The following is a 24,399-nucleotide window of genomic DNA, read 5'->3' as shown; positions in this document are numbered from 1 at the left end:
GAAGACTCGAGAGTCCCTTGGACTGCAAGGAGGTCAATCCAGACAATCCTAAAGGAAATCAATCCTGAATATTCATTGGAAGGACTGATTCTTGATGCTAAAGGTTAAGCTCCAAAACTCTCCCCACCTGATGTGAAGAGGCAACACACTGGAAGACTGTGATGTTGGGAAAGACTGAAGGCAAAAGGAGAAGAGGGTGGCAGAGGATGAGATGGTTTGATAGCATCACCAACTCAATGACATAATTCTGAGCAAACTCTGGGAGATTGTAACAGGGAAGACTGGCATGTTGCAGTTCATGGGGTGGCAAAGAGTCAGACATGACTTAGCAACTGAACAACAGCAAGTGTCTTAGCTATTGTGGATAAAACTGCAATATACTCAGGAGTGCAGGTATCTCTTTAAGAGACTGGCTTCAGTTCCTTTGACTATATATGCACAAGTGGGACTGCTAGATCATATAGTAGGTTCATTTTTAATTTTTTGAGGAATCTCCATACTGCTTTCCATAATACCTATACCAATCTATACCAATTTATATTATTATCAATAGTGTATAAGGTTCTATTTTCCACATCCTTGCTAACCTTCGGTAATAATTGCTATCCTTTTGATAACAGCCATTTTAACAGACTGAGGTGGTATTTCATTGTGAGTCTGATTATATTTTCCTGATGATGATGATGATGTATCTTTTCAAGAACCTGTTGGCCTTTTTCATGTGCTCTTAAAAATATCAATTTTAGGTACATTTGCCCATTTAAAAAATCAGATTATTATTATTATTGTTTGCTATTGAGTGGCAAGAGTTTCTTATATTTTTTGGATATTAACCCCTAATTAGATATATGGTTTGCAAATATTTTCTACCATTCCATAAGTTGCATTTTTATTTTGTTGCTTGTTCCTTTTGCTACGTAGAAGACTTTAAGTTGGATATAGTCTGACTTGTTTATTATTGCTTTTGTTGCTTTTAATTTTGGTCATATCCAAAAAAATCATGATCAAGAGCAATGTCAAGCAACTTTCCCTTGTTGTTTTCTTCTGGAAGTTTTACATCTTCAGGCCTTACATGTAAATCGTCATTCCACTTTGAGTTAATTCTTTTGAATGTGATTATCCAACTTCTCCAATACTGCTTTTTGAAGAGACTATCTTTATCCCTCTTGACTATTCTTGGCCCTCTTGTCAAATATTACTTGACTCTTATGTATTATTTTTAGGCTCTCAATTTTACTCCACTTGTTTGTGTGTTTGTTTTTATGCCCCCACTAAACTATTTTTGATTACTATAGCTTTACATAGGGATTGCATTTAATCTACAGATGGTTTTGGTTAGTATGGAATTTTTTTTTTGGCTGCACTGGGTCTTCATTGTGGCGCACAAGCTCTTTGTTGTGCCACGTGGAATTGTCTCTACTTGTGGTGAGCAGGCTTCTTGTTATGGTGGCTTCTCCTATGGTGGAGCATGGGCTCTAGGGCGCCTGGGCTTTAGCAGTTGTGGCGCACAAGTTCAGCTGCCCTGTGGCAAATGAGATCTTAGTCCCTGGACCAGGGATCAAATCTGTGTCCCCTCCATTGGCAGGTGGAATCTTAACCACTGGACCAGCAAGGAAGTACCACACAGACATTTTTCACAATATTAATTTTTCTAATCCATTAACATGAGATTCCACCCCCCACTGCTCCCCCCCCCCATTTATTTGTGCCTTCTTCAATTTCTTACATCAGTTTCTTATAGTTTTGGTATACAGATCTTTTCATTTTCCTGATTAAATTTATTCCCAAGTCTTTTATTGTTTTTCATGCTATTGTAAATAGGATTCCTTTATTTCTTTTTCAAATACTTCCTTGTTAGTATATAGAAAAACTACAGATCTTTGCATATGCATCTTGTATTCTCCAACTTTAGTGATTTTATTAGTTCTAATGGCTTTTCTTAGAGTCTTGGGACTTTCTATATATGAGATTGTATCTTCTGCCAACAGAGACAATTTTACTTCCTCCTTTATGATCTGAATTCATTTTTCTTTCTTTTTCTTGCCTAATTTATTTGGTTACAACTTCTAGCACTATGTTGGAAAAAAGTGGTGACAGTAAGCAGTCTTATCTTATTCCTTATCTTAGAGGGAAAGCTTTCAATCTTGCAGCCAGCATATATTGAAGTCTTTTTTTTTTAATCCATTCAGCCACTCTATGCTTTCTGATTGATAATGTTTACATTTAAAGTAATTCTTGATGGGTAAGGACTTGGTAAAGTGATTTTAGTGTATTCCGCCTACTTCGTAGTTCCCTTATCTTTTCTTCCTCTTTTGGTATGTACCATTTTGGCGGTTTGCATCTTGGGTACTATGAAATTTATGTAAAACAACTTATAATAGTCTCTTATCATAGACTAATGTAGTTACTTCTGATACTTTTGTCCTTTAAGTTTTATACAAGACTTAAGTGATTAACATTCATTACATTATTAGACAGTTTTCTATTTTCTTGTCACTAATTAGCATTCTTTCATTTCAGCTTTAAAAAACTCCTTGCAGCACTTCTTATAACACAGGGATAATGTGATGAACTCCCTCGGGTTTTATTTGGGAAAGTCTTTATCTCACCTTCATTTCTGAAGGACAGCTTTGCTGGGTATAGTATTCTTGTTTGACAGTAATGCACTGATGGCCTTATTGTTGGGGGTGGGGGGAACAGTCTTTTGTATGTGAAGATCTTTTTTTTCCTTCATCTGCTTTAAAATTTTTCTTTGTCTTTGACTTTAAATAGTTGTATTATGTTTTGTGTCTTTAAGATTATTTGGGATTGCAATTTGAGTTACATGAATTTGGGTACACAAAACTCTTTTCAAATTCCCATAACTGTGAAGTTCTCAGGCATTATTTCCTTAAATAAACTTTCTCAAGAGACCCTTTCTTCTCCTACTTGTACTTCAAGAGAAAGAAAGAAAGTGAAGTCGCTCAGTCGTGTTTGACTCTTTGTGACTCCACGGACCGTAGCCTACCAGGCTCCCCTGTCCATGGGATTTTCCAGTACTGGAGTGGATTGCCATTTCCTTCTCCAGGGGATCTTCCCGACCCACGGATCGAACCCAGGTCTCCCACATTGTAGACAGACGCTTTACTGTCTGAGCCACCAGGGAAGGCCTCAATAAAGCAGACTATTTTTCTTACTGGTAGACCATGGTTCTTGTTAGGTTTTCTTCACTCCTTTTCATTCTTTCTCGGGTTAAATTTTAGGTCTCCATCTCTTTGGAGTCAGTTGCTGGAAAATTGTGTTCATTCGGTTGTCTTCATGTCTTGCATCGCTGTATTATCATTTAAAGAAGCCATCACAGTAAAGAAGTCTGGCTTTGGGAAAAAAATTAACTTGGTCAGTTTTATTAGTGATTCTAAGGTTTCTCAGAACTTTTCTATGAATACACTTGCTCCACACTTCTGGTTCCTTTTGTGAGGGAACTTGTAAAGATTATATGCCTTCTCTTGATCCTGCAAAGCCAGTCCATGTGCTGACAGCCTCCCTTTTACTTTCCCTTGCTGTTCAATCACTCAGTTGTGTTCGACCCTTTGCGACCCCATGGACTGCAGCACGCCAGGCTCCCTGTCCCTCATCAACTCCCAGAGCTTGCTCAAACTCATGTCCATTGAGTCAGTGATGCCATCCAAACATCTTGTCCTCTGTCATTCTCTTCTCCTCCTGCCTTCAATCTTTCCCAGCATCAGGGGCTTTTCTAATGAGTCGGCTCTTCGTATCAGGTGGCCAAAGTATTGGAGCTTCAGCTTCATCATCAGTCCTTCCAATGCTTTCCTTAGGGTGGTGGTGAATGTTCACATTTGGGTGATTTCTCAGTTCCTCAGAGTTGAGTCAGCTTTCTGTGATGCTCATTAGCCATCTGCAGAAGTTTCCTCTCATTGCTGTCAGGGGCATGTGGTGGGAGCTGGCCAGGGGATATGGGTGTGTGTGGATAAGATAATGGAGTACTCTGGCATGTTCAGATATGTTAGCAACATATTTCACCAGATATCAACCAATCAAAAGGAAGAAATTACTTCAAACAATCCACTTGGCTATACTGGTGCACATCAGGTAGTTATCAGCACTGCTTTTTCTTGTTATATTGAGCTGGCCATGACCTCCAGAACAGTGAATCAATGTTTTATTATTAGATATGATGTTCTTTGGCAGTTTTTTGGTAACCACCCTAAACTAGGCTCTTCTTAAATTAAATCTTTAAAATTGTTAACAGCTAGGAATAATTGTTGAATTTTAATTTATGTCTTTTCTGTTTCTATTAATAGTTTTCTCCTTTAATATTTAAAATGATGGTTTATATTAATTTAGATGCTATATTTTAATTCTTGTAATAAATAACAGTTGATTATGTTGCTACTAAATTTTAATTCTCACAAAAGAGATATGTAATCCTACTCATATTTTTGAAAGGAAGAAAATGAAGTTTCCTACAAAAGTTATAATCTAGCTAAGCTCACAGAGCTACTATTTACATGGCTGATTTGTGATTTGAATTCAGGCTTATAACTACAAAGCCTGTGGTCTTAATAGCTGCATTATATTGTATCAACATCTACTGAATGCCTAATTGTTGCCATGAGTTTAACATACATTATTTCATTTAACAGCCACACAATCCTTTGGGACATGTCAACATCATACTTTTTACTTATAAGGAAGACTGAAGCCCAGATTGCTTAATTAATTTGTCCAGGTAAACAGGCAGCAGGTTCTAGGTCCATGCTTTCAACACTGCTCTCGTCTGCTTCTTTAGTATCTGCCCACAGATGGTGCAATTTTCACCAACATCACATGTAACTTTCAACAATCCTTTATTTCTCCACAGTTCCTAAGGATGGGATAGAGGACAACCTAGATGATTTAATTTATTACAAGGTAAGAGTTTCTCCAACATGTTCATTTAAGAATTTCTAATGTCAGAAAAATAGTGAGTTTTCAGGGACATGAAGGGGAAGGGGGAGTATATTCTTAGTACCAGCAAGAAACATCTTCATGAGAATTTTATTTCAAAAATTTAAAAATTTTGCATTCTTTTCCATGATCTCATCTATGCTTATTTTAACTAGAAAGCGATGTTTTATATTACATACTATTGAGGAGGAAAATAGTTTTCTTCTTGTCTTACTTATATACAAGGTATTTGCCATGGAGTCTATTAAAGTAAAAAAAAAAAAAAGAGCTGAACTGAAGACAGCTAGTATCAAGGTCCTTATACGGGCAATTTCTCGTTTTTAAGTGTCACTATTTCCGAGAACCCAGACTTATACAAATGTAGTTAAAAACAGTAAGTGTTTACTCACTGCATCCAGTAATCAATCACTAAGGTGAGCCCAAGAGCAGAACACTGCCAGAGAGGTAGCATGATGGAATACTGTTGGGATGCTACAGGCAGAAACTTCAAAAAGCACATCTTACTGAGAGGTAAAATCACTCTTATCATATGCTGGGCTGAAAGGGTTTCTTATACAGTGTTGTCTATCTCCTTAAATCATAACAACAATGTACTCAATAAGAACTTTGTTAGTGAAGAAAGAACTCTAATAATTTGTTCTTAATATTAGCAGCAGCATTGTCATTTTTAGCAACATAAATATAGATTAAATAACTCATGGTCCTACTTCTGGCTCTCAAATATCATTTTTATGATATTTCTTGCCTAATGTAATAAATGACATGCTTGGTTAAATATTATCAATTATTTGCCACATGATCTTTTGCACAAAAACCTGCACGTAAAAGAATTTTTAATGATTTTTTGGTCTCTAATATTTGTATAAAACTGACATTCCAGGGAAGAGTACTTTTGTATCTAATAGCTTTGAGAAGCCTCCCTTAGCTAAGGAAAGGTGGGTAATGACAGTATATTGGCATTTACCTAGCTAGATAAGTAGTGAACTTGGTTTTGATTTCTCATGCTTCAGTTCAGTTCAGTTCAGTCGCTCAGTCATGTCTGACTCTTTGCAACCCCATTAATTGCAGCATGCCAGGCCTCCCTGTCCATCACCCACTCCCAGAGTTCACTCAAACTCATGTCCATCGAGTCGGTTTTGCCATCCAGCTATCTTATCCTCTGTCGTCCCCTTCTCCTCCTGCCCCCAATCCCTCCCAGCATCACAGTCTTTTCCAATGAGTCAACTCTTCACATGAGGTGGCCAAAGTATTGGAGTTTCAGCTTTAGCATCATTCCTTCCAAAGAACACCCAGGACTGATCTTTAGAATGGACTGGTTGGATCTCTTTGCAATCCAAGGGACCCTCAAGAGTCTTCTCCAACACCATGCTTAGCTCTCCTTAAAAAAAAAGAACAATAACAACAACAACAACAAAAAGCACATTCTATCTAATTCAAGCTGTTTTTGTTGTTTAGTCACTAAGTTGCGTCCTACTATTTGTGACCTCATGGATAGTAGCCCGTCTGGCTCCTCTGTCTGTGGGATTTCCCAGGCAAGAACATTGGCATGGGTTGCCATTTCCTTCTCCAGGGGAACCTTCCCTACCTAAGGATTGAACTTGAGTCTCCTGCATTGGTAGGGATATTTTCTACCACTGAGCCATCAGGGAAGCCCCTAGTTCAAAGAAGAAATAACAAATAACCATCAAAAATGTGTAGCTGGGATTTAGCTATAAACAACTCTGATGTTCTACCGTTCTGGTCAATGAACTAAATACTTTTCTGAATAAGGACCTTCACTGATGCATCAGCAAAGGCATTCTCTTTTTAAACTAAATCCTCTGTGTGATACTTTTCTAAGTGGAAGGGGACACACAGCTGTTTTCATATATTTGCGACATAGCTTAATATGAAACAAGCTGATCCTCAGTTACACAACTAGCTAACTTAAGTATTTAACAGCCATTTCCCAAAATGCTGATGTTATAGACATTACTTCAATATCCTTAAAGTTTATAATTTACTTTAAAAGTATAATTTTAACTGACACTAGAAGGACTATCTCATTCTAAAATGAGAAACCAGCAATTAAGATAAACTCTCCTGTTGAAAAATGACAAAAAAGCTGAATAAAACGCTTTTAAAAATTATTCTACACAAATTAAAGCTACCAGAAAGAGAAGTGCAAGTTGAATATCTGGGAAAAGGTAAAAATCAAGAGACAGAAGCACAGCCCTCAAGGCTGCTTTTGCTGATCCATGAGAAACATTTATAAAATGATACAAGTTAACCATTCCACCCAAGACTGAAAAGATTAACCCTCATAATAAGCCTGAAGTAGAAGATAGCCAGCCAATCCATATACCTGCAGCTTGTTAGGACACCCCAAGAGGTCTAGGGAACCTTTGGTCTTGAATTTGAATTAAGATATTCTGGAAACATTAATATACTTAACACCTACTAAAAATAAATAAAAATATTTCCAGAGGAAGGCACCATTATATTAGGTTTTCAATTATTTTTAAAATTGTTCCAACAATGACCATAAACAAATGTAAATAAATTTTAAAAAACTGAAATTATACAAACTATATTCTCTAACCACAAAAGAATGAAATCAGAAATCAGTAACAGAAGAAAGTCTGAAGGACTCACAGATATGTGGAAATTAAACAATACATTGTGCACAATGAATGGGTCAAAGAAGAAATCACAAGGGAAATCAGAAAATGTTTTGAAATAAATGAAAATGAATACAATGTAAATTATGAAATTCACTGAAAGTGATGTTTAAGAGAAAAATTTATAGATGTAAATATCTGCTTTAAAAATAACAAAGATCTCAAATCTGTAACTTAACCCTAAACTTTAAGGAACTAGAAGAAGAAAAGCAAACTAACCTCAAAGCTAATAAACCTAAACTAAAGGAAATAAAGATAAGAGTGGAGATAAAATAGAGAATAGAAAAACAAAGAAAAATTAACATTGGTTCTTTGAAAAGATCAACAAAATTGACAAACTTTTAACTAACGATAAAAGAGAAGACTCAAAAAACTAAAATCAGAAATGAAAGGGGGGATGTTACTACTGATCTTACAGATATAAAAGGATTATGAGAGCATACTATGATCAATTATATGCCAACAAGTTAGATAACCCAGATGAAATGAACAAATTCCTAGATATATGTAAACTACTAAAACTGACTTAAGAAATAGAAAATTGAAATATATTTGTAACAAGTAAAGAGATTGAATCAGTAATCAAAAATCTCTCAACAAAGAAAAATTCAGAACCAGATGGTTTCACTGGTCAATTCTACCAAACATTTAAAGAAGAATTAACACCAGTCCTTCTCAAATTACTCCAAAAAACAGAAGTAGGGAACACTTCCTATCTCATCCTATGAAGTTTGTATCACCCTGATATCACAGTTAGACAAAGACATCAGAAGAAATTCCAGACTAGTACACTATGAATATAGAGGCAAAAGTTCTCCACAATTACATTTATCAGTATGTAATGAAAAATTAATAGGTGAAAAAGGAACTAAGACATAAAAAGAATGTATAAAATCACATAAAGATGTGAGATATTGAGATTATCAAATAGACTGTAAAATGATATCTTCTGTGTGTAAATAAAAAGTAAGCTCAAAAATATCTGCAAAGAACATGGAATTATAAAAAAGCTATAGTCAGAGAAATATACCATGTTCATGGATCGGAAGAATCAATATAGTGAAAATGAGTATACTGCCCAAAGCAATTTACAAATTCAATGCAATCCCTATCAAGCTACCAGCGATATTTTTCACAGAACTAGAACAAATAATTTCAAGATTTGTATGGAAATACAAAAAACCTTGAATAGCCAAAGCAATCTTGAGAAAGAAGAATGGAACTGGAGGAATCAACTTGCCTGACTTCAGGCTTTACTACAAAGCCACAGTCATCAAGACAGTATGGTATTGGCACAAAGACAGAAATATAGATCAATGGAACAAAATAGAAAGCCCAGAGATAAATCCACACACCTATGGACACCTTATCTTTGACAAAGGAGGCAAGAATATACAATGGAGTAAAGACAATCTCTTTAACAAGTGGTGCTGGGAAAACTGGTCAACCACTTGTAAAAGAATGAAACTAGATCACTTTCTAACACCGCACACAAAGATAAACTCAAAATTGATTAAAGATCTAAATGTAAGACCAGAAACTATAAAACTCCTAGAGGAGAACATAGGCAAAACACTCTCCAACATAAACCACAGCAGGATCCTCTATGATCCACCTCCCAGAATTCTGGAAATAAAAGCAAAAATAAACAAATGGGATCTAATTAAAATTAAAAACTTCTGCACAACAAAGGAAAATATAAGCAAAGTGAAAAGACAGCCTTCCGAATGGGAGAAAATAATAGCAAATGAAACAACTGACAAACAACTAACCTCAAAAATATACAAGCAACTTATGCAGCTCAACTCCAGAAAAATAAACGACCCAATCAAAAAATGGGCCAAAGAACTAAATAGACATTTCTCCAAAGAAGACATATGGATGGCTAACAAACACATGAAAAGATGCTCAACATCACTCATTATTAGAGAAATGCAAATCAAAACCACAATGAGGTACCACTTCACACCAGTCAGAATGGCTGCGATCCAAAAATCTGCAAGCAATAAATGCTGGAGAGGGTGTGGAGAAAAGGGAACCCTCCTACACTGTTGGTGGGAATGCAAACTAGTACAGCCACTATGGAGAACAGTGTGGAGATTCCTTAAAAAATTGCAAATAGAACTGCCTTATGACCCAGTAATCCCACTGCTGGGCATACACACCAAGGAAACCAGAATTGAAAGAGACACATGTACCCCAATGTTCATCGCAGCACTGTTTATAATAGCCAGGACATGGAAACAACCTAGATGTCCATCAGCAGATGAATGGATAAGAAAGCTGTGGTACATATACACAATGGAGTATTACTCAGCCATTAAAAAGAATACATTTGAATCAGTTCTGATGAGATGGATGAAACTGGAGCCGATCATACAGAGTGAAGTAATCGAGAAAGAAAAACACCAATACAGTATACTAACACATATATATGGAATTTAGAAAGATGGCAATGATGACCCTGTATGCAAGACAGCAAAGGAGACACAGATGTGTATAGTGGACTTTTGAACTCAGGGGGAGAGGGAGAGAGTGAGATGATTTGGGAGAATGGCATTGAAACATGTATAATATCATGTAAGAATCGAATCGCCAGTCTATGTCTGATGCAGGATACGGCATACTTGGGGCTGGTACATGGGGATGACCCAGAGAGATGCTGTGGGGAGGGGCGTGGGAGGGGGGTTCATGTTTGGGAACGCATGTACACCCGTGGTGGATTCATGTCAATGTATGGCAAAACCAATACAGAATTGTAAAGTAAAATAAATAAATTAATTAATTAAAATAAATAAATAAAAAACTATAGTAGATGTGAAAAAGAGTAAACAGGCTTTCTAGACATGGAAAATACTGTGGTTAAAATTAAGAATTTAATGGACAGTTTTAACAGTGTATCAGAGACAACTGGGGAGAGAATAAATTAAAACAAAAAATAGAAGAAAAATGTATATCTATAAAACTTTGATTTATGATAGATGAGACACCAAAGAATAACAGGGAAAAACTAGTTTTTTTAACAAATGGTGCTCAAAAAATGAAGCACCCAGATGGAAAAGAATGAAATTAAGCTTCACAATAAGCCAAAAAATTAATTCCAGATGGATAATAAACTAAAAGTAAAAGCAAAACTAGAAAACTTCTGCAAGAAAATATAAAAAAGACTTCTTGATTCAGGAATGGGGCAACTGTTTATAAAGATAAGCAAAAACTATTAACCATAAAATACTAATAACTTTTCTCATATTAAAACCAAGAAATACTATATGATATCACTTATACTTAGAATCTAAAATACAACAAACTAGTGAACATAATAAAAAAGAAACAGGCACAGAGAGAACAAATCAGTGGTTACAGGGGAGGGGCGGGGGCGGGGATATTTTGGTAGGGTAGTAAGAGGTACGAACTATTATGCATAAAATAAGTTACAAGGATACATTGTACAATACAGGAAATAAGCCAATATTATAAACTGAGTAAAATCTTTAAAAATTGTGCATCACTATATTGTACAGTTGTAACTTATATATTATAAATATATAAACTATATTTTAATTTTAAAAAAGGAAAAACCAAAAGAGAGTAAAATGACAGCTGAGTAACAGAAATGTTTATATGTAATACACTTGAACAACTGAGGATTGGTAACCATAACATAAAAAATAAATTAGTAGAAAAATGGGCAAAAGATGTGAACAGGCATGCCACAAAAAAATTCAAATGGCCAAGCAGTACAAACAGGTGCTCGAACCTATCTGCAAACAGAGATGCACACTAAACTACAGCAAGGAGTACTACATACCTACAAGATTAGCAAAAATGAAAGTCTGATAACATCAAGTGTTAGAAAGAGAGAAAGGACTTTCATACTTTGCTGGCAGTAGAGTCGTTTGTTATAATTTTGGAAACAATACAGCATTATCAAGAAAAATTAAAGATATACATACCATATGACCCAGGAATTCCATTCCCTAGGGAAATTCTTGCACATGAGTTCAATGATACATGTTTAGAAGCACTTATTTCATCAAAACAACCCAGTGTCCATTAGTGGTGAAATGGGTAAATGTTATTGTGGTAAATTTATATAATGACACAATATATAACAATGGGAAAACCCTTTACAACAACATAAATTGTTAAATACATAATCTTGATAGAAGCAAAACATCAAATTACAGAGAAGAGCATTCCATTTATATAATGTTCAAAACTAGACATGTTTACACTAACATATCTTATTTAGGAATGGGCCTTTAGGGGACAAAATCATAAAATAAAAAAAAGTGGTTTCCAAAAAGCCAAAGTAATAATTTATCCAAATATTAAGAGAAACGTATGATTGGCAAAATAAATGTAGGTGGGTTGGAGGGTTCTGAGATGCTGACAATGATGTTTCTCAAGGAGGAGTCACTAGGTTTTTTGCTGTTATAATTATTAATTTTCTGTGCAAGTCTGTTTTACATAAATTTCTATGTTATATTATGTAAGAGGTTCTTAAAAAGAATTTAATAGTAGTCCACAAAGAGATAATTTGCATAATCATAATAGAAAATATCACAAGTCATATAAAAATGTTGCTGTAAACTAGCAGTGCAAATATTCATAACTGAATTTTTATAACAAATTTATTTGCTTTTAAAAGAGGACTTTTCATAAAGAAACCACAGTAAGTGATTTCAGATGAGATGACTAAAGTAGTGTGCTTTTATAAAAGCAAGCCTCATCATCTGAAATATAACATACACTATTTTGTGGTCATGATCACCTAATTTTTTTTTTTTTTTTTTTACTGAGAGATAATTAACATAAAACGCAGAGATTTAAGTATTTGGTTTGATGAATTTTGGCAATTGGACATATGTATATAACCACACCTAAAACAAAATATATAAACACTTCTTCCCTTTCCTTCACTGTTTCTTTTTAAAAAACCACAAACCATGTACATATTAAAGATCTGCATGATTCTTAAAATAACAATTCCATTTAGTTGACTAAAACAAGCAAGTTGAAGAAGGTATGAGAAACATTTTCATTTTACTTTGGGCCATATGATATACTTGACACTTTCTGACAAAATGTGGGTGTCATACAAGCTACATACAGTTATTAGGCAGCTGCTATGAGGAAACAACTCCATAAAGTGAGAACACTATAAGTGAGGGGATCAAAATGAAAGGATCCCACAACTGAATGTTTTCCAGTTTCTCACAACTGAAGAGTTCCAGCTGAAAATAAGAGAAGTAAAACCTAACGCAACCATGAGGTCTGGACAAGAGGCAGTGTCCAGCAGGATTTGAACACAATTTCTGAACACAACTGGGGTGAAAAAGCTCCTACGGATTAGTGGTTTATCTTCTTTGAGTCTAGGCATGTATGGAATAGCCACAAACCTCAGTTGGTGAAAAGCAGGAAAGAAGAGGATGGGGTGAGGCCGAGTTTCTACTTTTCTATCTTCTATAGTTTTTTGTTGGTGGAATTTTGCAGGATGAACTTCAAAAGCACCAAAGCATGGCAGGGTGTGCTATAGGTTATCACAAAGTCAATTGTGATTTGACATCTCTCAATTCAGTTAAATTATGAATGCTGTCAGCTATGTGGTTTACTTATTGAGGTTGAAGAGACTTACAGCTGAATCCGTATTTAAATTTGGCAGGATTCTAAAAAAGTCAGGAAAGGCAACTGGACAAAATCCATGTCCAATCCATCTGCTTAAACTGTTTACTTATAGTAACAGCATACAAATGTCTCATGTTACTGATAAACCACAGAAAGCTTGTGGGATGCTATTACTATCCAAACTTAAATGTAATGTTCAGTGTGGCAGAGTACTGAGAAAGTCAATGCAAATACAAATCACATTTACTTAGAACAAATTTAATACAATGGCAAGAATGAGGAGAGTGCCTTTGCATATATAAGAATGTTTTAAAAACTATTATTTGAAATAATTAAACATTTGTGCAACAAAGTGTCTTTGAAGCAATTTAACTTGAACTTTCAGTGTAATTTTTATTGTGAAACATAACATACAGAAAGCCAGAAAAGAAAAAAAAGAAAACACATAACACAATTTGAAGAGTAATTTGAGCATAACATCATCATCTGGTCAAGAAAAAAGAAGAATCTGGAAACTCCTTCGGTAAATCTCCCTGACCATACCAAGCACTCTCCTCTCTGGACAATCATTATCCTGATTTTTATGAGAAATACTTCCCGAAGCTTCTTTACAGTTTTACCACCTAGGTATACATTCCAAAACAGTAAGGTTAGCTTTGTCTGTTCTTGAAGTTCATATAACTGGAACTGCAGCTGCTGCTGCTAAGTTGCTTCAGTTGAGTCCGACTCTATGCGACCCGAGACGGCAGCCCACCAGGCTCCCCCCTGGATTCTCCAGGCAAGAACACTGGAGGGGGTTGCCATTTCCTTCTCCAATGCATGAAAGTGAAAAGTGAAAGTGAAGCTGCTCAGTAGTGTCCAACTCTTCACGACCCCATGGACTGCAGCCTACCAGGCTCCTTCGCCCATGGGATTTTCCAGGCAAGAGTACTGGAGTGGGTTGCCATTGCCTTCTCCGAAAGAGACTGACTATCTTTGTATTTATTTATTGGCTATTTAAATTTCTCCTTTTGGAATGCCATTCTCTTCACCATTTTCCTATTGGGTTGTTGTTGGGGTTTTTCTTTCCTCATTAATTTGTAGGAATTCCTTATATGCTCTGGATACTCTTCTTTGTGAGTTGTACATATAAATGTCTTCTCCCATTCTGTTTCTTTTTTATTCTTTTCTTTCCCTGGAGTCTCTTGATGAATAAAATTTCTATTTTAATGCAAATTTATTAACGCCTTCCTTTATGGTTAATGTCTTTTTTGTACTTTTCTTATCTAGGCAAAACCCCAAAGTCAAAAAGACATTCTTCTGTTATTTCCTAATTTTATTTTTTCATTTACATTTAGGTCAATCTAGAATATTTTGTTTATGATGTGAGTTAAGGTCAAGTTTCAGTTTTTAAAAATAAGGATATTTAATCACCATAGCATCATTCACAAAACAGACCATACTTTCTCCTAATGCTTCACCACACCTCCTTTTTCCATATATACATAAACAAATCCCTTACATGTCATGCATCAAGCATATACATTAGAATAGGACTGTTTATATTTTTCTTTTTCTCCATCTTTGCTCCAAGAGCACACCATCTTAATTTCTGTAGCTTTAAATAAGAGATACAAAAAAAATCTAATCTATGAACATGACAGATTTACTCTTACATACTTAATTCTTTTGATGACATCATAATACAATTTTATATACTCTCCTTGTATCTAGTGGCTTTGTTAAACTTGTTTAATAGTTTATGATATCAGCTATGCTTTTTTGGGGGGCAGATACAATTTGTTAGATTAGGAAATTCCATTCTGTTCCTGGTTTACCATCATGAATTGCTTTGGTGATGACTTTATCAAACGCTTTTTAACTGCATCTTTTGAGATGATCTTTTTCTTCCATTAACATAAGCTATGACTGATTTTCCAACAATAATCTAAACTTGCATATCTTGAATAAATCTAACTTTGTTGTTACATATTATTCATTCAACACACTGCATGATTTGGTTTGCCAAAATTTGCTTAGGAAATTTGAATCCAAGTTCATGAATGAGATTGGCTTGCACTATGATTTTCTTCAATTTTACTACGATGTCTGTGGACTGTGGATTTCTTTTTAATTTACCCTGCTTGAATTTTATTTGGTTTCATGAATCTGTGGATTGATCTATAAGTTTTAGAAAATTCTAAATGATAATTACTTGAAATAATGTTTCTACTTCTCTGCTTCTGAATAACTATACATATATTAGGTATTTTCACCATATATTATTTGCCTCTTACACTCTTCTCTGTATTTTCCATATCTTCTCTCCGTGTTTCAGTCAGGATTCTTTCCTATGACCTATCTCACAGTACACAAATTCTCTCTCCAGTTGGTTTATTCTGTTATTTAATCTACAGTTTTTATAATTTTAATTACAAAAACATTCAGTTCTCAAATTTCTATTTTCTTTCAAATGCACTATACTTTTTTAAAAAGTATATTATTTAATTAAAATTAAATTTAAATAAATTTATATTTATTTAAAAGTATATAAAAAAATGAATACTTATATCCTTGAACACAGTAAGCATAGTTCTAGAGTTCCTATTTGTTTCTTTCTATTGATTTTTATCCATGTTGTCTTGCCTTTTATATGCTTAACTATCTTTCTCTGCCAGAAAATATATTTTAAAATCACTTTATTGAAATAATTTGAGGCTTAGGTTATTATAATATCTTCTTTCAGAGTAGATATTCTATTTGCTTTAGTTAGGTACCTGCAGGTATTAGCAATTCTAGAGCACTTCCCTGTTTTTTTTTCCCAATGATCAGCATTTTCCCAGCCACCCAGATGGTTTGACCTTTAGCTGCAGTCTGTGCAGTGACTGGCACACTTTCTGTTTACCCTCTCTCTTCGTTGAGTCCTTTAAAGTCTCAACCCAAAACACAGACTTTTTGCCACTGTGTTAGCACTGACAGTCCTAGACACTCCTGTTTCTCCTCTACCAGTTCTGTAATACTATTAAAAGTACTACTCAAGCTTCTCATCCACCTTTTTTGGATCACCAACTATACCCAGCCCCCAAATGCCATGTTCCTAGATCTTGGACCGGTAATTCTTTACTACTCTATTAGCAGTTTGGAACCAGCTTACAGTTTGTTCAGCTTTATTAGCTGTCATCAGTGAGAGGACTATTCTGAATTGCCTCCTGTGTCACTATTGTTAGGCCCATAACTATAGATGTTCTCAATCCTGTCTTTATTTCCTAACATATGAAACACAGTTTTAATGTCTATGACTGGTATTTATTAAGTCTTGCCGTTCTGCTTTCTGCTTGAGCTTACTCATAATGACTTATCTACTTTTGTGATTGCGTTTTGACTGACTGTGGCCACTTGTTCTCATAAAATTACTTCACAGAAATGCCTTGAGGCCTAGGATAAAGGTGTCTTCTTCCAATTAGGATTTGCATTTCTTTCTGCCAGGTTCCTAGGGGATGCTACTAATCAATCTGGGATGACTTTACACTCAATTCAACATTTAAAATAGTATGGGTGATGAGAATTTGGACTGCAAGTTTATTCCAGGGCTGGATTATGGTTACACCTTCTGTACTGTGCTGAGGCATTTTCCTTGCAGTCTCTGAGGGCAGGTGAGACCGTTCATGATTATGTCAGGGTGTCGGCTTTGGCGGCTTTAATCCTTGTGAAGAGAAAATCTCCTATTAGATTTCACACTTGAAGCAGTGGTTTGTGGCGCAGTTTGTTAAAAAGCATAATGAACACAACAAAGCTTACAAATGTTTTATTTCTGAATGGAATCAGAGAACCTAAGAAGCCAGAAGGAACGTGAGTCACACAGTAAGCACGAAAACACCCAGATCTCCTCAGTCTCCAAATCTCTTTTGTGACGGAGCACTTTTGTGCTTCACACTTTTAACCTGTTAGCCCTAGAACAGTTCTCAGAACTTCAGAAAAATTTTCTAAGGGAAACTGTGCCGAAGCAGCAACAGAAAGCATCAGCGTGTTGAGGTCTAAACTAAGAGGACAAAGACCTCAAGATTAATCTCTTACCATTCCTCAGTGAACGCTTACCCAAGTTCCACCAGTCCCACCCCTGTCACTTCTAGGCTGTCTTCAAATTCTTCACTGGGTACTTGGCTTTGACGCTAATGATTTTGTTACTCCAGGCAGTTTTCCAAACAAAAAGGAATGGTTATTTATAATCCCTAGACTGAAATCATAAATACCATCAGCTGAATTACACTAAAATGTCAGTATAACTCTATGAACAGGATTTCACATAAAGTGTGTCTGTCTTGGCAAAGTAAAAAGGATTTTAGTTCTAAAAGTTGCAAAAGGATCTTATTGTAGGTAAGTTTAGACTCTTAGGTGGTCCTGCAGTGTATACTCTGAGGACAGTTTTACAGCAAGGTTCCTGACACAGACCATTTAGACTGGGAGCCAGACAACATTTTTCTCCCTCAAATTATAAGGAATCAGTGGTATTCTGGTAAATTGCCCCTTTGTGAATGAAATAATTTTACCTAGATTTTCAGACTGAATACCTTTCTTACACAGATCATTTTACTTTTTCCTAAAAAATTCTGTGACTACTTCAATCTAAAACAATATTTGTAAGACAAAGTTTACATGGTAGTATCTTCAAACAATGCCTTTTATTTCAAAGTATAAGTACCCTTTTTTAAAAACAAAAAGAAAATCTGCTAATTTTAAAATAATTAGAGATTTCCCCAAGGCATATAAAACCTCTAAACATTCCATCCAGTACATGCTGGACAACTACCAGTTTCTGAACGCTCTCATACTTTGAAAAGGACATGTTACACAAAAGAACTGACTCCACGTGGCTCTGCGGCCATGTCACAGTGAGTATGCTGCTTTCAGTTCCTAAAGGGGTTGTTGTTTGACGCCAAAATGCAGCTGAGCGCTGTCTTGTAAAGTTGGTTATTCGTATGACTGAAAACCCAGTAATTCTGCCCCTGAGGCATATTGCCTAGAATAGAGCAAGCTCTCAAAGTATAGTCCTTGGACCAGCAGCATCAATGTCACTTGGGAACTTACTGGAAACACAGATTCTTGGGACCCACTCCAGATCTACTGAATCAGAAATCCAAGGTGTTTTAACAAGTCCTCTAGGTGATTCTGATGCAGACTAAAGTCTGAGGCTCCTTCCCTGCTTTAGAGAAATTCTTCTTGAATTGTTCTAATACAGAAATTGTTTGAGCAGCACGGCCCCTTACCTCTCTCCCTCTCTCCAATCACCCCCATCTACACACACACACACACACACACACACACACACCCCAAATCCTGAAATGAACATCTATTGTCAGGAGAATGATATAAAAAATTGTAGTACTAACACAACGTAGTACTCACTGTACAACAGAGAAAATAAATGAAAAATAGCTACATTTATAAGCTTAAATAAAACTTAAGAGCCATAATTTTGATTGAAAAAATCAAGAAGTCTGCAGTGTAATATTTTATAAAGGCCAAATACAAGCAAAACAAAATAATATATTAATTAAATATACATTTATGTGATAAGTCAATAACACTATTTTTATAAAACAAAGAAAGGATACCCCTTTAATTCTATACAGTATTTCCTGAAAGGGAGCAGAGGCAGGGGGATAGGGTAAGGAAGGAATCCAATGGGAACTATAAATAATAAATATACTGGGATCAACTTAGTTCTTGGGTTGGTCATGAGATCATAACCCATTGCATTTATGTAATTTTTATTACTACATTTTTTCATATATATAAAATATAACACAATACAGTTTAAACCAGGAAAACAAAAATTGCAGCTAATAAACAAAGATGAACATCTTAAAAAAAAAATTAGAAACCACCTAAGTGATACAAATTGTATAAATTGTGATATGTTCATTCAGTTAAAAAGAATTTATAAGGCATGATAAAATATTTATGATAAAATTAGCAAGACAAAATACTATAAAAATGAACAGTAAAATATCAGAAAAAAACACAATAAAATGTCAATATTGGATATTACAGGGAGTTTTATTTCTTCTTTGTTCCTTTAAAATTTTCTATAGTGAATAATAAATACTTTTAAAACCATTAAGGATTTTTTAAACGGTCACTGCAACATTTAATGACTATAAGTCATTAAAGAAAACTATCAAATCTTCTATTGGAAACAGGAAGGAAACCAGTGTTTTGTGAAAATCTGTGATTTATGAGCTTTATAATTCAAAGTCTTATATTTTCTGCCATTAAACTGTATATCTTTATTACTCTGATTCTATTTAAAATAGAATGTCATGTTAGGAAAAATATGACTGAGAAAACTACAATGTAAAGAATGTATTTTTGCCATAGAGGACTTCAGTTAACACAACTAAAAACAATTTCAATATCATAAGAACAAAAAGAAAAAAATATCCACCAGTGGTTGACCAGCTTTTGGAAACACCAAAGAAACACACATACTTAAGAGTTTACCTTGTAGTCCCATGGCCCATCATAATGAGAAAGAAACATAAAGATTATGGCCAGAGGCCAGAGATGAGTTACATACCTCTTTTTCCAATATTCTAGCGACCTCACCAAGGGTCCGATCTAAAGCAGAAACCTTATTGTTTGCCCATGAGCCACTGTCTTGTGCTTGTAGTTGTTTTAGAAGATCTTTGGCTAATCGCTGAAGCCTTGGGTACAAAATAAAAGAGAAGCATGACATGAATGCATTAGTCTACAGTATTTCATTTTCCAGAACACTTTTAAACAAAAGTTACTTTCATTATTATATTAGAAGCTGCTTCAGAGAGTACCTAAGGAAAAGAAAAACAAACCACTCCTAAGGCCAGTATTACTCTATATGCACAAACACCAATCTAGTCTTTGTGACACAAAACAGACCTAAAGGACAGTACTGCCCATCCACAGGATCAGCTGGAGCAGTTGCTGCCATCAGTTTCTGCGTTACTCTTACACTAGAACAGACTTGATGATGGGGATAGGTCAGAGTATGATGGCAGAGAAAATGAGGAGAGGAGCCTGAGCAGGTTTTCATATTTTGATGTAAATCTTTAAGACAATTATAAGCACTGTAAATTCTCAGAATGTCAAATTTCCCGTGTTCCAGTTTATAAGCAATCTGGGGATTTCCTGTCACTGCTGATGTCATTTAGACAACAGAGCATTTGTTTTTACTTGTTTTTCACCAAGAATAACACGTAACACACCTGGGGCTTCCCAAGTGGCTCAAGTGGTAAAGAGCCCACCTGCCAATGCAGGAGACATAAGAGACGTGGGTTCAATCCTGGGTTGGGAAGATCCCTTGGAGGAGAGCATGGCAACCCATTCCAGTATTTTTGCCTGGAAAATTCCATGGACAGAGGAGCCTTGTGGTCTACAGTCCATGGGGTCACAAAGACTTAGACACTACTGAAGTGACTCAGCATGCACAAAAATAACACATATTTCATAGGATTCTTTAGTAAGTGAACTGCATTGATGTTTCTTTAAAGCCCTTACTTCTGTTTCACAGACCTCATTCTTTGAGCAATCTTCTTCTATCCTGTTACTCGCCTAAGCATCCTACCAACAGACACTCACCAGACACCATCCTAGATCTCTGCACTTTCCCCCTATATGCCACTTCCCTGTTACCCTACTTCCATTTTTATCTATGACTGATTCCATTGGCCTTCATTATAATCACTTCCTTGTAAACGTGTGGCACATACCCTCTCTGTTGTTCTGTTACTCCTACAGCTAACCCCCAGTTATGGTAACAATCACCAACAATTATTTAGTGGGCCAGGCATCCCTCTCGGTGTCTTGCAAACATTAATTTAGCTGGATTAGTGAACATCTGCCAGCTGTTTCCATTTCCGATACTGAGAAAAACTCATACCATACAAAAGATTGAATGACTATGGCTTCAGAATCTTAATAGTAAGTTTGTCCAAGTCTGTTCACTCTCGCACACTTCTACAAAGACTTCCTATATTGCTCCATCTCCTCATATTTCCACTCTTTTCCTTCTCCCCCTTGCTTTCATATAAGAAGGTTTTACATTTCATAGAGAAAATGAAAGCTACTGGAACAAGGAAATCCTCACTTTCTGCCAAAAATCTATACGCATGTGAGCATTTCACCCACACTCTCCTTTATTTTTCCTATTACAATCGAGGAAGACTGCTTCCTCCCATGTAGGGCTCATCTTACCACACTGGCTCTATATGCATAAGGTATTCCTGGATCTAAATCCTGCTTTCCCTGCTTCAGTGTCTTTGCAAATGCTCTTTTATTCATTCCTTCTGAAACACTTGCCCCACCTCCAGAAAAATCCTATTCTTCCCTAAGTTTCTAGCTCAAACACTGCTTTCTCTGATCTATTCATTCAAGTCACTATCACAAATCTCTCTCACGCAGAGATTGACAACAGGATTTTTGGTAATGATGGGAATGTTCCATACCTATTATGTACAACCTGGTGGCTGTTGGCCAAATGTACCTATTGTGCACTTGAAAGACATTTAGTATGACTGCAGGACTTAAAACAAAATTAACCATTTTATTTCATTTATTTTGGGTTGTACAGGGTCTTCGTTGCTGCACGTAGGCTTCCTCTAGTGGCAGCAAGTGGGGGCTACTCTAGTTGTGGTAGCTTCTCCTTGTGGTGGGTTCTCTTGTTTCTAAGCAGGGTCTCTCAGTTCAGTTCAGTTCAGTCACTCAGTCGTGTCCGACTCTTTGCGACCCCATGAGTCACAGCACAACAGGCCTCCCTGTCCATCACCAACTCCCGGAGTTCACTCAGACTCATGTCCATCGAGTCAGTGATGCCATCCAGCCATCTCATCCGCTGTCGTCCCCTTCTCCTCCTGCCCCCAACCCCTCCCAGCATCAGAGTCTTTTCCAATGAGTCAAGTCTTCGCATGAGGTGGCCAAAGTACTGGAGTTTCAGCTTCAGCGTCATTTCTTCCAAAGAAATCCCAGGGCTGATCTCCTTCAGAATGGACTGGTTGGATCTCCTTGCAGTCCAAGGGACTCCAAGAGGCTTCTCCAACACCACAGTTCAAAAGCATCAATTCTTCGGCACTCAGCTTTCTTCACAGTCCAACTCTTACATCCATACATGACCACTGGAAAAACCATAGCCTTGACGAGACAGACCTTTGTTGGCAAAGTAATGTCTCTGCTTTTGAATATACTATCTAGGTTGGTCATAACTTTTCTTCCAAGGAGTAAGCATCTTTTAATTTCATGGTTGCAGTCACCATCTGCAGTGATTTTGGAGCCCAAACAAATAAAGTCTGACACTGTTTCCCCATCTATTTCCCATGAAGTGATGGGACCAGATGCCGTGATCTTCGTTTTCTGAATGTTGAGCTTTAACCCAACTTTTTCACTCTCCTCTTTCACCTTCATCAAGAGGCTTTTTAGTTCCTCTTCACTTTCTGCCATAAGGGTGGTATCATCTGCATATCTGAGGTTACTGATATCTCTCCCGGCAATCTTGATTCCAGCTTGTGCTTCTTCCAGCCCAGCGTTTCTCATGATGTACTCTGCATAGAAGTTAAATAAGCAGGGTGACAGTATACAGCCTTGACGTACTCCTTTTCCTAAGCAGGGTCTCTAGGGCTTTAATACATGCAGCACACATGCTCAGCAGTTGTGGCTCACAGGCCGTAGAGTGAAGGAGCTTCGGTATGAAGAACTAATTTAACTTAATTTTAATAACTTAAACAGCCATGTGTGGCTAGAAGCTATCATACTGAACAGTGCAGAAGCACAATATTGCCCTTATGAGAGAGGGCTGTTGTGGAACCATTCACCATCTTATCTATAGCACCGCTACGTAAGTACACTCTAGAAGTACTGATATATGGTCTAAGAAAAAATTTCTTCTTTATACTTATCTTAGTAATATCCATAATCTCTATGTTACAAAATGCTTTCAATGTACATGACCTTATTTGTCCTCTGAAAAACATTACCCATCCCTGTTTGAATGCTAGGGCTTAGGAAGATGAGGTGACTTTCCCAAGGCTTCATGGCTAGTAAATGCACTATTGGAACTAGGAACCTATGCCTTTCATCTTCAGATTTCATGCTTTATCTCCACACCACCTAGTCAATTCAATAAGAAAATTTTATTCACAAATGAATAATATCCTAGAACACAATTTCATCTATTTATGTAAAAATCTTTAATTCCTCAAAGAATACAATAGCAACTGCAGTTCAAAAAGGCACTTGTGAACTCCAGTTTAAATCTAAACTATCCATATGGAGTTTACTTTGATAAGTCACAGAACAAATACAAACTCTAAAATCAGAAATACCATATGCTTAAATTCTGGCTTTATGTAAACTGTGGGGAGGTTATTTAAATACTCAATCTCAATTTCTTCAACTTAAAAGTGGAGATTATATATACATATATTTTTTTCTTCAGAGCTTCTGAAGATTAGAGATAATTAATGTAATGTACCTAACACCATTCACTAAAGTAGACACTGAATAAATAATCAATAAATAATCAACTCTTATTACTACTTGCTGACAGAAAGTCTCAATCTAACATTTCGAGAATATAAAAAAATACAAAAATAGACTAAGAGCAACACAGTCCTTTTCCTCCTAATCGAATGTGGGCTAGAGTCCCATCCGATTAAAGTAACTGACCTTATCATGTGGACGAATATTGGCAGCAAACTCCATTGTGTGACAGATAAGTAGTCACTTCAGCTCTTGGCTGAATAAAGCTTGCACACCATGTAACTAAATATCCAGCCACAGCAACAGATGCATATGAATCTAGTAGTACTCTTACCAAGAATGCTCACATTCCACTGAAAACCAGGGGTATTTAGAGAGGCACAAGGACCATTTTAATTCACAGAATACAAGAGGCTTATATTTCGCCCTGAGGTAAATCAAATCTGGGACTCATGTGAACCTACCCTTCAAGGAAGAATGCCAAATGAAGGGGATGCTGTGGTAACATGAGCTAAACCTCTGCTTCATTCCTGGCCTCCACCAAGTACCACAAATAACATAGCTCCTCTCAAGAAAAAAGGCATTCGATTTTGATTCATACTATAAATAATGACTGAATGTCACAGGACTCAATTCCTGAAAGTTATAGTTTCCTTACAGGGCAAGAACAGGAGCTGTT

General features: G+C 36.1%; 1 protein-coding gene across 3 annotated transcripts in view; it reads right to left on the bottom strand.

The window, feature by feature from the left end:
- The window catches only part of SCAPER (S-phase cyclin A associated protein in the ER), a 389,138-nt gene that overhangs the window by 180,537 nt on the left and 184,202 nt on the right, over nt 1–24,399 (bottom strand). For all 3 annotated transcript variants that reach the window (XM_040257316.1, XM_040257318.1, XM_040257317.1), the window contains exon 23: nt 19,792–19,918. In XM_040257316.1, the coding sequence (XP_040113250.1) occupies nt 19,792–19,918 (127 nt within the window). The remainder of the gene's footprint in view (nt 1–19,791; nt 19,919–24,399) is intronic.

This window comes from Oryx dammah, unplaced genomic scaffold (genome assembly GCF_014754425.2).
Source record: "Oryx dammah isolate SB20612 unplaced genomic scaffold, SCBI_Odam_1.1 HiC_scaffold_16, whole genome shotgun sequence".
Classification (NCBI taxonomy): Eukaryota; Metazoa; Chordata; class Mammalia; order Artiodactyla; family Bovidae; genus Oryx; species Oryx dammah.
Note: the sequence above shows the minus strand (reverse complement) of the source record. Positions and strands in the feature narration are given on the sequence as shown.